Source organism: Sporothrix schenckii (genome assembly GCF_000961545.1).
Source record: "Sporothrix schenckii 1099-18 chromosome Unknown Cont41, whole genome shotgun sequence".
NCBI lineage: Eukaryota > Fungi > Ascomycota > Sordariomycetes > Ophiostomatales > Ophiostomataceae > Sporothrix > Sporothrix schenckii.
In genome coordinates, this window is record NW_015971142.1 from 2,731,027 (window position 1) to 2,747,462 (window position 16,436).

Sequence of the window (16,436 nt, forward strand, 5' to 3'; positions counted from 1 at the left end):
TGCATCAACGCATAGCAGCAGACTGGATTTGGTTTCGATTCTTTCCTTTACGTCAACCCTGTGTCATTATCTGTCAATCATATATCAGTCCTGTCGTTTACTTTTTGCTCAATCGCTCGTTTTGAAATTTCGCTTTGGACTGCACGAGGGCTGGAGCATATCTGCGTTTATCGACTTAAATTATAAGACCATTCTGAGCGTTTTCCCATATGCCCTCTTGCCACACCGGGCGACCCCTTTTCTTTATTTATTTTTTGGTCGGAAAAGGAAGCAGCGAGTCAAAGGCATTGAACAGGCAACGTATTTTGGCAGGAGCAACCTGTAGCTGTGTATGATTATGATTATTACCAAAATGGGAAATAGATGCACTTTCCATTCTGGTTACAAACTAGCCATGACGTCTCTGTCCTTTCCTATCCAAGTGTCTTTCGTCGACCTCCCCGGGCCATAAAATTGTTTTGTCTACTTCTTGCACCATCGACATGTGTATCATCCTTATAGATCATTTGTGTACTCGAAGTTTTCGTCACCTCTTTCTCTATCTCGCATCGGTGAACAACCAATGATACCACCGTCCAATCCAAACTGCCCAAAGCGGTTACCAGCTGGCTTCTTGAAATACACCCCTTTAACAAGAGGCTAGACGTTAGGCCTCTGGAAACAAAGCGTCAAGCGTTCGAATTGAATACCAACATATGCGACACCTGCCATCTGATCATGGGACAAGACTGTTGCAAACCTTACAAGGGTTCCCGGTTCAAACGTCTCTCCAAGGTCAAGGCTGAGGCCGATGCTGCTGCCCAGGCAGCTAGACACTCTGACCACAGGGAGCCCCATCCTACGCTCGCCCAGTTTCTCGAGAACAGCCACGACCCGTCGACGGCCGCACCCGGCTCAGAGCCGATGTCCTCTCCTTTGCTTATACCGCAGATCGATGCTAATCGTGAGATGCGGATAGAGATCGAGACCAACGATCCCCAAGGCACGACCCAAAACTTGCAAAAAAGTCGCCGCAGGAACTCCCGTGAATGGCTTCAGCAGCAGCGCAAGCGGCTCACAAAGTCTCGCTCCTTCAGCCAGCTCAAAAAGAACAAAGTAGCACTCGCCCATGACGAGGTCATCAGGCTGGGGCCGCATCCGATCACTGTGGTGGAAGCATCGACATTGTCCCGTGAAGCGAGCACAAACTCCAACGGAAGCCTCGAACCACTGCCGGCGGGAGGAGAGAGCAGTGTCTTGTCACCTGGCGGGCCGGACGCTTGCCAAGCTCGTTATGAACAAGACCCAATGTTGCTGGCGCCCACGCCACGTCGGCCTATGGCCACCCGCTTCCCATTCTTGAACCCGGCCACGGTCAGCGCCACAACAACACACAGCAGCAACGATTGCGAGGAAAACAAGGGAATGGGACCGAGCCAGCAAAACATGGCCCAGAGCAGCCAAGAAGGTGAAGCCGGCCATGCAGACGATGGGGTCAACGTGGTGAACAGTGATGCCTTACCATCGTCGGCAATCGTCGCGCTGCGTCCGCGCGAGGATCGCGATCAGCGTTCCGAGTACGGGAGCATTCACTCGAACGCGCCGAGCATATACTACCTCGCTCCAAGCTCGCCACAGATCCCGCCCAAGGATAGTGCGGATTCTCTCGTCCCCAAAGAAGCCCATGCAGCCAGTCCGCACAATTCTGTCACTTTGCAATACGGGAGTGGGATTCAAGACAGCGCTGCGGGGACTAATGAGAGCCGGGACAATGAGATAGAGGAACTGTCAGAGCAGAACGGCGAAGTACACCGCAGTGAAGCTCCAGGCAGCACGGCCAAGGTGGATAACGAACTCGACAACAATTTCCTCTACGCAGTCATGACGTTTGTGGCCTCGCAAGGGCCACGTCCGCAGTCACCGTCGCCGAGTCATGATGAAAGAAGATTGGAAGTTCTCGTGGCCGGCAGCGGCTCGGTTTGAGTGTCGAGCTGTCTTCTGTGTTTTGCAGCATGTGTTTTTACAGTATCTTATTCCTCGGGCTGTTTTTGGTAGACTTATATCTTCGTTTCATAATGGAGGATTGAAAGTACAAATTGTTGCTTCGCTTTCTGCTGCACAAGAGTCGAAGTGACTTTCGCGAGTGACCTGACAATTGGTGCACGATACGAGTAATCAGATGTACCTTTTTCACATCACTCCGTTGATGTTTTTGTCGTGTAAACAGACCCACAATTCAAAGAACACGGTGAAAGCTAACCCCGCCTGCCAACAGCAGTGGACAACGGCACGCAAACGACCCCGCCGGAGTTTCCAGAAGCTTAGGAGCCTTGCGCCCAGGGCACGCTGACAGTCACGCATTAACTCCAGCTCCTTCCGCCTCTGCCAAATCGACCAGCAACCGTTCGCACCTGCCCTCTGGTCGACGAATTCCCAATCCCGAGCAACACCTTCTCTTCTTTCCTCATACATATTCGCCCATTTTCGAAGCATCACGAGATAATCATCACCTGCTTCGATCTTGCTGCCCCTCTGCTAGCGACGAGATTAGCATCGGCCTTCAACGTCCCCCCGCCAAACGGCGGCATCGGTAAGCCTCCCCAGGTGCCGACAGCACCGTCCAGCAGAATTCTGGATCTGACGAAAGACCTCAAGGCTAGATAGGCATTTTGCGGTCTCTACACACTATCGCTATAATTTCATAGCGGCCGTATCCTCTTCTCGATCCCTTCCATATACTCCTACCGTCCCGTACCGCCGTCCCCGAGAAGGCTTTCTCTCACCATGACGACGATCAACCCGCACGTAGCGACGTCCTCGACCATCAGCGGCCTGCTGCAGAAGCTGGGCGACTCGGATCCGGATTTCCGGTTCATGTCGCTCAACGATCTGCTACTCGTCCTCGTGAACGGCCGGCCCGAGATCCTGCAGAACGACTATAACGTGGCATCTAAGACCGTGGACCACCTTGTTCGCGCACTGGACGACCAAAATGGCGAGGTGCAGAACCTGGCAATCAAATGGTGCGAGCCCACGCGTGTTCTCCTGTGTCCGATTATGCCTAACCAGTTTCTAATAGTCTCGGACCCCTCGTGCACCGGCTGCCACTGGCCATCATCGCGACACTTATGGAGAAGCTGACAGCCCTGCGGCTCAAGAACTCGGTCGATAATACTGTCCCTGCCATGGCCCTCAAGGCAGTGGTGGTCTCTCTCCCTGCCCCGGCCCCCGGCGAGCACCCTACAAAGGACAACATCGACGCGTACTCGACCATCAACCGCGTGCTGATTCCTCGCTTCATCGGCTTGCCGACCTCCTCCAAGGTCACCACGGGCAGCCGCACCAACACCCACCACCAGCGCCAAGTGGCTGCTTCGCAGGCGTCCGGTGGTGCTCCGGAAAGCATTCTCGACATCAACGCCAACCCGACCGCCGAGTCGGTCGACGTTCTCATCGAGGTCGTGCGTTGCTTCGGTCCCATGCTGCAGGTTTTCGAGGTCGAGGCCCTCCAGGAGGCCGTCTTCTCCGTCCTGCACGGCGATCGTGGCAATTCCGCCGTCAAGAAACGCGCCGTAGTTGCGGCGTCCATTCTCGCCGTGTACCTGTCCGAGGACGCCCTGACGAAATTTATTACCATGACGGTGCAAGCGCTGAATAGGCCCAGCTCTGCCACCCAGCGGCTGTACATTTCTATCCTGGGCTCCATGGCACGCTCCATCCCCCTGCGCTTTGGCCGTCACATTGGCGCCGTCATTCCATTCATCCTGCACGCACTGAACGAAGAGGAGCTCGAGAAGCAGCTCGAGGCCATCTCCGATGGCAACGACCCGAGCGACTTCAACGACGTGCGCGAAGCCGCCCTCGTGGCCCTGGATGCGTTTTTGGCGTCGTGCCCCAACCAGATGCGCCCGTACACCGATGAAACCATGCAGGCGTGCTTGCGGTACGTCAAGTACGACCCCAACTACGTCGGCGATGACGACGACATGGAGGACGCCGATGACGAGGGCGACGAGGACGACGACTTTGGCGGCGACGAGGACGATGAGTTTGACGCCGATGCCGGATTTGATGACGATGATGACGCGAGCTGGAAGGTGCGCCGCTGTGCGGCCAAGGCGATCCACACCCTCATCTCGACGCGGAGCAGTGGCGACCTGCTGGACAACGGTGTGCTCTACCGCGATGCTGCGCCGCTGTTGATCAAGCGGTTCGAGGAGCGCGAGGAGACGGTCCGTCTCGAGGTGATTTCGGCCGTGTCGCTGCTGGTGCGCAAGACCGGCGAAGGCATCATCCCCGAGTTCTCGCTGGACAGCCTGGATTCACAGAGCGAGTCTGGCGCCCAGCTACCGCTCAGCCGCAAGCGCCGGCGCCAGAGCAGCGTAACTGCCCTTCCTCTGCGGCAAAACTCCATCACCAGCCCTACGTCACCGACACTTGAGCGCCGGCCGTCTATCCCTACGACAGGCCCGCGTGCCGACCTCGCTGAGCAGACCCGGTCAATTGTGACTGCCTGCACCAAGATTCTCAAGGGCAAGCAGGTGCCGACAAAGCAGGCGGCCATCAACCTCCTCAACGACATTGTTTCTGTGCAGCGCGGTGGTCTCTCGGACTACTTTGAGCAGGTCTTGGACTTGGTGCTGGTGACAGTCAAGTCCCCCACAGCCTCGGCCGCTACGTCGTCGCTGTCACTCGGCGGTGGCAATGCCTCGGCCACGCCGACGACGCTTCGCATTGCGGCGCTCCGTCTCGTCGGCCACATCGCCAACACCCACAGCTCCCAGGTCCTGCAGCCATACCTGGCGCGTGTCGTGGATGCTGTTCTCACCGTGGTGTCGGACCGCTTCTACAAGCTGTCGGCCGAGGCCGTCTCGGCCAGTGAGGAGGTGATCAAGTCCATCACACCACCCCGGTCGCGGTCAACGGCGGCGGCCAAGTTCAAACCAGAGATTCAAAAGCTGTACGATGTGCTCATGAACCGGGCCACCGCATCTAACGTCGACACGGAGGTTCGCACAAAGGCCATCCAGGCACTGGGCACGCTTCTGTCACGCACTGGTGCCGAAGGCGCTTCGCTGCTGGCCCTGGAGAAGCGCAGCATCGCATTGGAATCGTTGCTTGAGCTGCTCGGCAACGAGACGTCCCGCTTGGCAGCGGTGCGGGCGATTGATGTCATTGCGGCATCGGCCACGACGGCTGTCCCCTTTGACGGCCGGTGGACGCGCCGGGTCACAGTGCACTTGGCGTCGCAGCTGGGCAAGGCTAACCACTCGCTCCGAAGCTCGTGCATCCACGCCCTGCGCCACCTTATACAGAGCCCGGCTGCCCAGGGTGAGCTCGACGACACCACTATCCCCGTCCTGGTCACGGCGCTCTATCCCGTCATCTCGCGCAACGACCAGCGTCTGTTGAGCCCGACGCTGCGGATTCTCAAGGTTCTTGTCGAGATCCAGCCGCAGCTCGTTGTGACGGCCGAAGTGATCGAATCCATTTGCCACCTGCTGCAGTCGAGCGTGGCGGCAACCGTCTTGGACCCCCTGCTGCAACTCGTGACGGTGATTGGCCGCAGCGGCCATGGTGGTCCCCTCATGAAGGGCTTGCTGCGGGATGTCGGTGTTGTCGGCGACCCGGCCATCGTTGGCAAGGTGGTTGGCAATCTTCTGGTGGCCAGCGGCAGCTCGGCCGGTGTGACGATCGACAGCTTCATTAAGGAGACGCAAACCTTCAAGGCCGACCAGGTGCGGGCCAGCCTTGCGCTGTCGGTGCTCGGCGAGGCCGGCCTGCGGCTGGGCAAGGACTCGCCCATTCAGCCCGAGCTGTTCGTCGAGCAGTTCACGAGCGACTACGACAAGGTGTCGATCTCGGCGGCCGTGGCACTGGGCCGCGCGGGCGCGGGCAACGTGCCTCTGTACGTGCCGGTGATTCTGCAGGGCATGGAGTCGGGCAGTTCCACACAGTACCTCCTGCTGCAGTCGATCAAAGAGGTGCTCCAGCAGGTCACCATTGACCACACGGACATTAGCGAGTACACGGCCGTGATCTGGGACAAGCTGCTGCAGATGGCCGATGTGGAGAACAACAAGGCGGCGTGTGCGGAGTGCATCGGCCGGCTGGCCATCACGGCGCCCGAGACGTACATCCCGAGGCTGCACAGTCTCCTGGGCGACCAGTCCGCGGTGCTGCGAGCCATCTCGGTGCAGGCGATCCGGTACGCGCTGCCGGACACGGGCGAGGCGTTTGATACGCTCCTGCGCGAGCACCTCGTGGCGATGCTCAACAAGGCACTGAGCGACAAGGACATGGAGATTCGGCGGCTGGCCATGACGGCGCTTAACTCGGCGGCCAACAACAAGCCGGAACTCATCCTGGGCCACCTCAACGAGCTGCTGCCGTACATTATGGAGGAGTCCAAGCCGAAGCCGGAGCTGGTTCGCGAGGTGATGATGGGCCCGTTCAAGCACCTGGTCGACGACGGCCTTGAGGTGCGCAAGGGTGCGTACGAGACGCTGTACGCGCTGATGGAGACGGCGTTTTCGCGCATATCGATCATCAGCCTGTTCGACCGCATCATTGATGGCCTGGGCGACGAGCACGACATCCGGGCGATGTGCACAATCATGGTCAGCCGGCTCGCGTACATTGCGCCAGAGGAGACGACGAGACACCTCAACAGCATCGCGGACAAGTTCCGGGCGACGCTGTCGAACAAACTCAAGGACAACGCGGTCAAGCAGGAGCACGAGAAGCAGGAGGATGCCAACAAGAGCGTGCTGCGGGCGACGCTGCTGCTGGCGGACCGGCTCAAAGCGGCGCTCAACGACGGCAGCTCGACGGTGGACGTGGGCGCGCACCAGACATGGACGCAGTACTGGGAGTGGGTCAACCGGGCCTTTGAGGCACAGCTGCGGACGCTGCGCAGCGAGAGCCGTGACAAGGGTGCGGCTTATTAGTCGAACGGCCGGCCCTCTCCGACCAGCGAGGAACGCCACCGGCACGCCGTGGAGGAGGTGGAGACGGCCATCAATAACGCGCTATCCAGTGGCGACCTCTTACTTTCGTATTATTGAAAAAAAACAAGCAACATTACAGAGCGGAGGGGAAAGGAATGGTGGTAAAGAAAAGGGGCTCAAGTATGAGTATCGACGTGATGAGACGCCTGAAGTAGCAACTTGACAAACGAGAGGAATAGGAATTCGATTTGAGTTTATGGTTATGCAAGAATCTATATGCGTCGGCATCTTGACAAGGTCTGCGGCGTATATGCTTTGTGTAGTCCGTTGTATAGTCCCATAGTGCCTTGGCCGGCTGTTCCATCTTGGCTTCTTGGCTTCAGCTTGCCCAGCCATTGCGGCACACTGCTCCCTCGCCGCGCCGAAAGGCCAGAGCCCGGTTCACGCCTCCTATGTGCGTCACGGCCGCCGCCAGCACGGCAAGATGCATCAGCTGGTGGCTTGCGCCCACGAGATCAAACCGCCGTGGCCACCGGCGCTCCGGGAAATGCGTCGTGTACGCCACGAATCCCACCGCATTGCACAGCAGCGTGCCGATCACGCCGGGCCAGAGGTCGATGCGTGCTGCCCAGTCGGCCGGGTCGGCCTGTCGCATCCATACCAGGGGTCCCGCGCACGATATAGTGACAAAGCCCAGAAACAGTGCGGCGCGGCGGTGGCCGTTGGCCGGGCCCTGTACGGAGGCCCAATGAAGCATGGAACGTATGGGGTAAATCAGCATACGGTAGAGGCCCTTGTCCGTAGCGGAGGCAACGGGGCCAGAAGAGGTGCACGGGCCCGGACCCTCCTCCCAGGTGGTGGCCGCGGCGAGCGTGCCGAGGACAGCCGTGGCCACGTAAAAGGCTTGGCGCACGTAGGCGTGCTCGCAGGCGAGGCCAAAGTGGATGAGCGGGACGACGGCGCCGGCCATGAGGACAAGGACGCCCGTAATGTCCATGGCCATGCCGCGGGCCGCGCAGTCGGCGCTGTGGCACATGAGTGTGTGAAAAAGGGCGGACAAGCTGAAGCAGACAATGACGCCGAGCATGTAGGCCGTGGCAGCGAGCTTGTCGGCCGTCGAGTTGCCGCTGTTGGGCATCACGTCGCGCGTCTGAAGGGACGGCAGGGTCCAGGGCCAGGTGTCGAGCCAGAGGGTGACGGCGAGGCCAACACAGGCGACGGTGCCAAAGGCATGAGAGAGAATGTTGACTGGCGACCCGTCAGGCTGGTTCTGATGTTACTGTACATTCGGTTCAACAGGCGACTCACCAGACTCGTTGTGCAGATAGGTCCAGCTGTAGAAGCAGGTAGAGTAGGACGCGTGGGCTTCTCTGGGAGGTGTCAGTCCATCCGTGTACATCCATTTGCCAGTCGTTGAGGTTCCAGAAGAAGGAATATACCGATAGCCTGTCAGAATTCGCTCGCTTCCAGGCCTAGATTCATATTCGCCAGACTTGTCAGTACGTAGAAACACCCGCTTGTCGACATCGAGAGATCTCAGATACACGTACTGCTGCCATGGCGCTACCAAATCGTTTGTCAGTCAGCCTATGGGAACGTATTGGACACAGCCTGTCAACCGCAACACGGTGACTTACCCAGCTCGTCCCATGTTAAGAGACGGCGACGGCGAATGTGCAATGCCGTCTTGCTGTACGCCGTCGGCCCCGTGGCTCCTGTTTTGGTCGCCCAGGACGCCGCTTGTCGACTCTCGCGCAGCAGCTGGCGTGCGACACCGGCATCGCTGTCGTCACTCGAGCTACTTTTACGTCGTAATCGTCGTCGTGCCACCACACGGACTGGTGTCGATGTAGTACTGGACGTGGACGACGCTGTGCCCGATGCCAGCGCAGTCATTGTCGGACGGGACCAGGAGAAGAGGGGGGGCGGGGGACGACTATGAAGATCAGCTTCAGGCGGGCGGACAGCTGGTCAGAGGACAGGGCTACAGGGCTGTGTCAAAACAAGGTGAGGTTTTTAAGCTGTTGTTTATTTCGTGACAATTTTCCAGCAGACGCGGTCGCTCCTTCCGATTGTGAGGATGAGCTTGCACCTTGCGAAGCTCTTTCCTTCTGAAGAATTCCCATACAAAAGAGCATCCCCCCAGGCGATACCGGAACGCATTGGATCCGCGAGGGGGCAGTCGACGCGGGATGCTGCCGTGTCCATGTCCGAGCGTAAAACAATTGTGGTTCACGAACTGGTTCGACTAACGTCTGTAGTATTAATTATTCTGTTTACAGTACTAGGTGGTTTGGTTAAAACTAGTTTTGAAAGTAGGTAAAAATTAAAAATAATACTGAGAAAGAAAACAAAGGTATTTTATTTTTATTATTATGTCTCCCTTTTCTGTCATAAGAAATAAATAAAATAAACGAATTTTTCAAAATAAGATTCACGTCGCAAAAATAGTATAAGTTTCGAACAAGCCCTTGATAAACGGTAGATTATGTCCTCACTAATATCATTATCTAGTTTGCGATATACTCCGCCATGCTCTCGCTTCCCTGTATTCCTCGCCGTCACCATTTGTTCCCGTCGACGATGCGGACATTCAAGAGTCGCTCGAGATAGCCATCCTGTGCAGTGATGCGGAAGGCCTGGCGGAAGAACTCGTCACACGATGCTATCGAAATTCAAACTCTCACAACGTGTGTCCTGTCTTATCAGTACGTGGCATTGCCGACCTCGCTGTGAAACGTCCTGCCTCGGATGACCCGGTACTTGCGGATGGGCGGAGATGGATGCCGTGGAGCCCAGGCTGTCACCAGTTCGTGAAGACTTTGCGTTGTTGTCCAAGACACCAAACTGTATGCATGGCACATTATACAAACAAATACCCGCAGGATGAAGCACATAACAAAATCAACGCCTCGATGACGCGTAGACATACTCGTCCGAGCGTGTCTAGATAAGAGCTCGCTTTGTCTCCCAGGTGAGAGGCAAAGACCAGGACATTGCATTGCGTGCAAGCCTTTCACGGCTAGGAAAGGTCATGATGTGTATCCTGACAAGAGCTGACAAGCACTGCTTGTCTCTTGTGTTCTTTATCTCGCCGATCGAACAGAGGTTTAGGGGGTCGGGTTGAGTGAGGATGGCGCTGTCCTGCAGAGAAGTGGAAATGCATGGCGGGTCTGCAGAGCCGTATATTATTATTCCATGGCGACGCCGCAGCGAGGTGGGACATATGTCTCTCCCATAGATATTGCTGTGGGTGTTTAGGGCAATCCTGAAGCTTTTTTATTGCTTTGTGTGGGGTGGGATGCTCAATGGTGTGTCTCGTTCATATTCAGACATGCATCACCACTAACAACAAGTGCTCTGCTCAAAATCGGGCAGTTTAGTCCATGCTACCTGCTTCTGCACTTGCAGTGCGACGTATCTTACTTGCACATTGTCATAGAGCCGGTGACGCAAGGGACAATCCACGCTGGTCGAAAGCTGAAAAGGGCATTCGTCATTTCGGTTTCCCGGAAACCAGGGAGACCCGAGGCCTTTTACGTGTCGGTACCTGTCCGTCGCGTGTTTCCAACGGTTTGTCTTATGAGACCGGTTCTGGCCGTTGCTGGTGCCAACGTTCACTTGTAAAGCGTGATTCTTGACATTGTCCGTCGCTTGCAAGGAGCAAAACAACGCCACACTCTGAGATTGAGATATGGCAAGGAGCGTGGTGTTTTTGGGACAATATTCTGTGGCTTCCGCGTGGTTTCCTCCGGTCTATCAATGCGTGTGAAAAGCCAGGATCCGACAACAGTTAAGCCCTGGCGGCATTGCAGTTCGTGTACCGCGTAAGGCGCTGGAGTGGGTATTCTGGGGGATGTTGCATGGGTCTTTCAGTCTTGTCTGATTTTGTCGCCGTATTCGCAGGGCATGACCGGAGTCAGGTGTTGAGTGCAAGACCAACGGGACAGGGCACGGGAATACCTACTGCGTACATGATCTCTCAAGCGTCACGCCTTACCCCATTCTCTTTCCCACAAAGTTTGCTGGGCAGAAGCTCGAAAAGGAACAGAACCAGGGCTTGTGCACAACCTTGGCGCTTCGAAACGCATTTTATCTCATCGGCGATGGAGAGAGGGAAAAAAAGAGGCCCTGCGCAGGATACTGCCCCTTTGTGGTGGATTCACGCTTGAGGAACGGTCAAATGGGGCATCTACGACACCAAAAAGACGTCTGAAGTCGCCAGGGGGGCCCGACTTTGTACGTTGTTTGGTTAGCGCCTCGCGCCCTGTATCAACGAAAGCCGGAAAACGCGCTTGTGCAGGAACCCACCGACAAGCGTCTTGTCTCGACTCGTGTTCACACACCCTTTCCCTCCTGCCGCCTTAGGCATCTTGCACCCGTACTTAAAGGTTTTTCTTTCTTTCTTTCTCCTTGCACCCCCTTCTTCCGACCTGGCGAGTCGACATTGATTCGGGAGGTGGCAGTGCTGTTAGAGCTTGTCATGGAGGAAGTAGATGGCCGACGCCCGCTGAGTGACCAACAGCCAACAGTCACAACAAATAGGTAGGCATGGTGCAACTCCGGATCCTTAGGCGACATGTTCTTCGAGAAACGCAGCGTTTGCGTGTAGCGATTGGCCAACAACCAGGCCAAGCCGAAAAGGAAAGCAAAACGGCTCCAAAGGGAGAGGATTGAGGTTGGACTTCAGGGTCGTCTTGGACGAACGGGGCTTAACCAGTTTGATGCTCGCAGCCTCCACAAGCCCAGTAAAATGGTCGTGCGTGAATATTAACATCCACAGCATGCTCGTGTCTCCCATTGCGAGGTGTTGACTTTTATCGTGTCTTGTGGGCCTGGCGTACGAAGTATAAATACGTCGTGCCAGTTTCTGTGTTTGGGTTTGCGAACAAGTGGAAAAGCAACGGCAAAGCAAAAGCTGTGGGATGCCACGACTGACCTGTAGCAAATCAATGGCGCCGTCACTGTTGTGAGCCTGCCTTTGCCTTCCCTCGTGTCGCCACTGCCTCAATTTTTGCTCTCGCCTCGTTTTTGCCTTTCCCTTCGACTCCTACTTCTAATCAAGCCTTCACACCTTTCCGTCTGCAGCCTGACTGATGCAAACCTCTGTACTGTGATGGTCACAGCGCTATGACGAAGAACGTAATGATTTCTGACGCTTGGGGATCGCCCGGGATAACCACAAACAACGATCAGAGCATGGCCCCAGTGTTGAGCGAGGCTAGGGTTCAACGGGCAACAGCGAGGCGAAGAAGACGAGGGACAAGACGGGCTAAGCCCAGAAAAGGCCAGGTCAAGCCAAGTACAACTGTATTCTGTATTGGCCAGCGCTTTGGTTCAGACTGTCTCTTGAATACGTCGTAAGGTTGCAGCCGTGTTGTGGTCTGTGTGGTCTGTGGACTGTTTTTCTTCGTGACGCATTTTTTCTCATTTATCGGCACTCGGCTTTTGGCTTGCGATCCACTCGATGCGTTGAGATTTCCGTGTCTTGCTTTACTTCGTAGATGGGGCCAGAGACGAAAAATCCAGACGATCGTCCACCGCGCGAAACTCTAAGTAGTAGTGAGCTTGACAGCCAAACAGCTGAAAAGGGGGAGCGCAGACCGATTGGTTTGTTCCTTCCGATTTGGGGTTCGTCGGCTCGTGCCTGCCTTACTTCGCCGTTGCTCCTGCCTCTCAGATAGACATTCTGTCCGTACCTTCTCTTCTACCTGCGTCGTAGAATAACACTTGGCCATTCTGTCAATACGCCAGGTATCTTACAGACCTCACTTTGCCGGCATCCATTGCAACTGCTGCAGCTACTACAGTGGCTCCTTCGTGCCCTCCTTTTTCATGTCCCACTTGCTCCTGCCCTTTCCAAATATCGCGTCGTCTAGCCGGCGGCTAGGTCTTGCCATGGTGAACAAGAGGATTTTCGTCGAAAAGAGAAGGAACGGCCTGCCGTCTGTCGGCTCTTGCTGCTTCAACTCAGAGATACAAAGTGCTATGTTTGTCAAACCGCCCTTCCAATTGGCTCTTGATAGCACCGCTATCCTTTCTTTGTTCAACCATCAACTTACTTTCGTGTCTCCCCCATTCGCCATTGAACTCTGTAAAATACCACCACACAGTGTCAGTGCGGCGAGGCTCCATCTATTTTGCCAGCCTATTCCACATTTCTCATCATGGCATCGTACCTGTTTGCTTGCCCAATTCTCGTTGTCCCTCGCTTCAGGCTGTCGGATCGTGACGGCCATCGAGCCGTTGCCCGTGTTTCCCTTTCGGTGTGCTCCTGTTTCCGCCTTCAGGAGTGTTTGGAAGTCAACTCGGGCACAAGGGTGACATACGATGGCAGGGTGGAAGCGGACATTGAGAACGCGATACAAAGACGAACAAAAAGGGACCAGTCAGGCGTGAGGAATGGTGGGTACCAACGAAGGGGCAAGTCCCACCCTATCCAGTCCCTTTCCCTTTCCCTCCCCTTTGCCCCCGTTTTCGCAAGGAGGATACCACTCCGTGCTCCGCCAGATTCGCACAAGGGCCTGGCCAGGCCAGACCAGGGCAGGACAGGTCAGGCGATCGGAGCGGACTGCCCTCTCCGGCTGACTCAGTGGGCCACGCATTGAAAGGAAGAAACCAAATGCGGCGACGAACTGGGCACCGCTTGTTCTAACATGAGTTTGGTGATGCAGGGAGAAACGAGACACATGCGGACGTGGTATGATGCAAAGAGCAGCATCGGCAACACCAACCGGCAAGCAAAGGCCAGCCAGAGCCCAAGCAGAGGCGTGCATGAGACGATACAAGGCGCGGATGCAAAGAGACACAAGGAAATCAGAAGCACGAGAGGCACACGAAGAAGAAACCTGCAAAGGCACTGCGAAACACAAAATCCATGAAACAAAATGGCCGGCGAGACTACGAAGTGTCACATACCACAAGCACCCCTGGCCCGCCTTTTCGCCTTTTGCCTTTCCCTTTTTGGCGCCAACATCTCTCTGATCTCCCTTTGGGCTGGCGATCTCAGTCTGTTGTCTCGGTGGTCGCATCATAGATACACTGGACCCTGACTCGGCGTCCTGCACACGGATAAAAGAACAGGATAAGGAGCCAGAATGACTAGGCGCTCCAAAACATTCGCCCATTTACTCTACTTCGTCTCTTTGTGTACGGTGTACTGTCAAACGGTTTTTTCGTGTCTCGCCATCACTCTGTGCTGGGCAAGTTCAGGCGCCGCCTGCCAATCCACCATTCGACCAGAACTCTGTCTTGCCCGAGTGTGCCCATCAAGTGGAGAAGACGAAAAAGCATGCGAATTCATACGTGACTCGTCGCGGAGCAGACAGGGAGAAAGCGAATACCGACGAGGCCGGTGAACCGCATTGCGAATGGCTAGACAAAAAGACCGGACAGAGTCGTCCTCGCGGATCGGATGCTCAACTGACGAGGAACCTGTTGTTCGACGGTCCGTCGATTGCTGTTCGTTGTACCGCGCCTTCATGCCTTGACGTGACTGTGTGGCAAAGGTCAGCTGGCTTCCCACACGTCCGCCTAGTGCAGGGGACTGCAGGCCGCTTGTTTGGTGCTAGTCCTAAACAGGAAGAAAAGCTGCCAAGGATCCCAGGGGCACAGAGAGCGTGCCGCTGCTTCTGGCCAGCTTTAACCGGCTGCACACATATGTCGTAATACCTTGCAGGACACCAGCAGAAACAGGTCCCCCATGCGAAAAGTTTCCTGTGTTTTCAGGAGGATCCCTCGCATGGCACCCCTTGTTCTGGTCGCAAAGGGCGAAGGTAAAGGCAAAAGTTGACAATCTTTGTGTTTTGCAAATCGGTGGGCATGACGTTTGCTTTGGGCGGCGTGACGGTGGATCGAACGTCCCGATACTTGCATGACACTGATAATGTGTCTGTACAGAACTTAGACGACGAAATGTGCTCCGTTTCCTTTGAAGACAAGCAAAACACTGCCTCGTTCGTCGCAAGTTACCCGCTGGTGCAAGGTGCACGCATAACTGACACAGATCTCGGCGTTTTGTCCACGAAACAACAAGCAGGTAAGATACTCAGCCTCATTCTGGGACTCTCTCAGCCAGTCTCATATTGCTGCCTTTCTTTTTTCCTTCTTGTACCTTTCTTGTTCTTCTATTCCAGATCTCGGAGAAAACGAGTCTCGCAGCATTGCTGGCTGCGGAGTCAGTTACTTTGAGGTGCTGTTGCGAGCCAATGGGAAGTTTGGTGGGCACATCCCCGTTTAGCCTTTTGCTACCCCTTTTCGTCCGGTGTCGTGCCCCCTTTTGTTTTGCCGCGATCGCTGTGCGTTTCTGGTACTGATTGCCCACAAACTATGCAATAGCCACGCAGGCTACGATAAGGGGAAGAACAAAAATAAAGAAATAATGGGACGAAACGACACAAAAGCCGCACCGCCCAACATCACCCAGCACAATGTCCTGACGAAAGTCATGTGCTGAACATAGCTTGGCCTGCTCGTCCTTCCTTGATTCGCTATTCGTTCCTCACGGCTCTGCATCACCAAAGGTGCGCACGAGAAGAGGGTGTGAAGGGATGGTATGCTGACCACCCCAACTCTACCCGTCTCACCAACCAGAAACCAAGAAAGGACGGCCCAACGTTGCAGCAGATGGTGTGGTAGGGCCAGTCGGCGGTCAGGTAAAAGCGGCGACGGGCGGGTACTTTGGACTGAAGAGCACAAACACAATGCACGCGCCTCGGTGCAGGCACGACCAACACGACGCGCCACAGGACAGAGCACAGGAACAAGAGTTACAAGACTGACCACAAAACAAGGCCAGCCGAGGGCCCAGTCAAAATGCGAGTTTGGAGGGCAGGTGTCTGACAAGGAACGGAAACCAGGATTTGCTTGTGCAGCCTTGACGACAGGTGCATGGTGATGGAGACAGTTGGTTGGTCAGAATTTACGTCGTAGGAACGGCCAATGCAGGTACACAAAACGGCGGAGAACACGAACGAACCAGAATCGAGACAGAACCAAGAAAACGAACTCACAGCAAGATGCCCCTGTCCTACTCCGGTGGGTATTTTGGGTGGCAAACCCTTCTATGCTCGCTGGAGTAGCACGGCTGTCGGTCTGTTGAAAGGCGCCCAGCTCCTTTCGGGTGAGCGTCTGATCCGTTTTGTAGGGAGCAGGGCTTTGGAGCCTTTCCTTTTACGGAAAGGTCTGAGCAACATTGGATTCCCACCAAGGACGCGACCGACCGAACGTTGGCCACTATCCAGTAGCGCTGTTCATTAGCCAGGAACAGAACGGAACCTTAGTGGTGGTGAGGAGCTCAGTCAACAACAGAGAGTCTGTGCAGATGGTGCGAGACGCACAGCGAGCTGCTTCTGGGCGAGACGACTTCTTGCCGCCGTTGACGCTGGCCACTGACTCCGATTCGAATCTTCAACACCGCTGTTTGCACACGCTTCTCGTACCGGGTAACGATGTACGGAGCGCGGAGTATGGCTCCGTATTCCCACACACTCATGCAGCAGGAATTGC

The 16,436-nt window shown here is 55.7% G+C and overlaps 5 protein-coding genes across 5 annotated transcripts; 3 read left to right on the forward strand and 2 right to left on the reverse strand.

Moving 5' to 3' along the window:
- Positions 1–717: 717 nt before the first annotated feature.
- On the forward strand, positions 718–1,962 carry SPSK_07604 (uncharacterized protein; the record flags this gene model as incomplete). The annotated part of the gene is made up of 1 exon (XM_016734263.1): positions 718–1,962. One exon carries the CDS (start codon positions 718–720, stop codon positions 1,960–1,962), a length of 1,245 nt encoding a protein of 414 aa, XP_016591227.1.
- Positions 1,963–2,763: 801 nt separating this feature from the next.
- On the forward strand, positions 2,764–6,929 carry SPSK_06886 (cullin-binding protein; the record flags this gene model as incomplete). Its single annotated transcript, XM_016733558.1, has 2 exons — positions 2,764–3,026; positions 3,059–6,929. 2 exons carry the CDS (start codon positions 2,764–2,766, stop codon positions 6,927–6,929), a joined length of 4,134 nt encoding a protein of 1,377 aa, XP_016591228.1.
- Positions 6,930–7,308: 379 nt separating this feature from the next.
- On the reverse strand, positions 7,309–8,825 carry SPSK_07460 (uncharacterized protein; the record flags this gene model as incomplete). The annotated part of the gene is made up of 3 exons (XM_016734122.1): positions 7,309–8,199; positions 8,238–8,299; positions 8,567–8,825. The coding sequence occupies 3 exons, from the start codon at positions 8,823–8,825 to the stop codon at positions 7,309–7,311; spliced, it is 1,212 nt and encodes a 403-aa protein (XP_016591229.1).
- Positions 8,826–13,318: 4,493 nt separating this feature from the next.
- SPSK_07986 (uncharacterized protein) lies at positions 13,319–13,960 on the reverse strand (the record flags this gene model as incomplete). Its single annotated transcript, XM_016734638.1, has 1 exon — positions 13,319–13,960. The coding sequence occupies one exon, from the start codon at positions 13,958–13,960 to the stop codon at positions 13,319–13,321; it is 642 nt and encodes a 213-aa protein (XP_016591230.1).
- An 883-nt stretch (positions 13,961–14,843) lies between these two features.
- Positions 14,844–15,168, forward strand: SPSK_08156 (uncharacterized protein; the record flags this gene model as incomplete). The annotated part of the gene is made up of 2 exons (XM_016734796.1): positions 14,844–14,967; positions 15,065–15,168. 2 exons carry the CDS (start codon positions 14,844–14,846, stop codon positions 15,166–15,168), a joined length of 228 nt encoding a protein of 75 aa, XP_016591231.1.
- Positions 15,169–16,436: the final 1,268 nt, after the last annotated feature.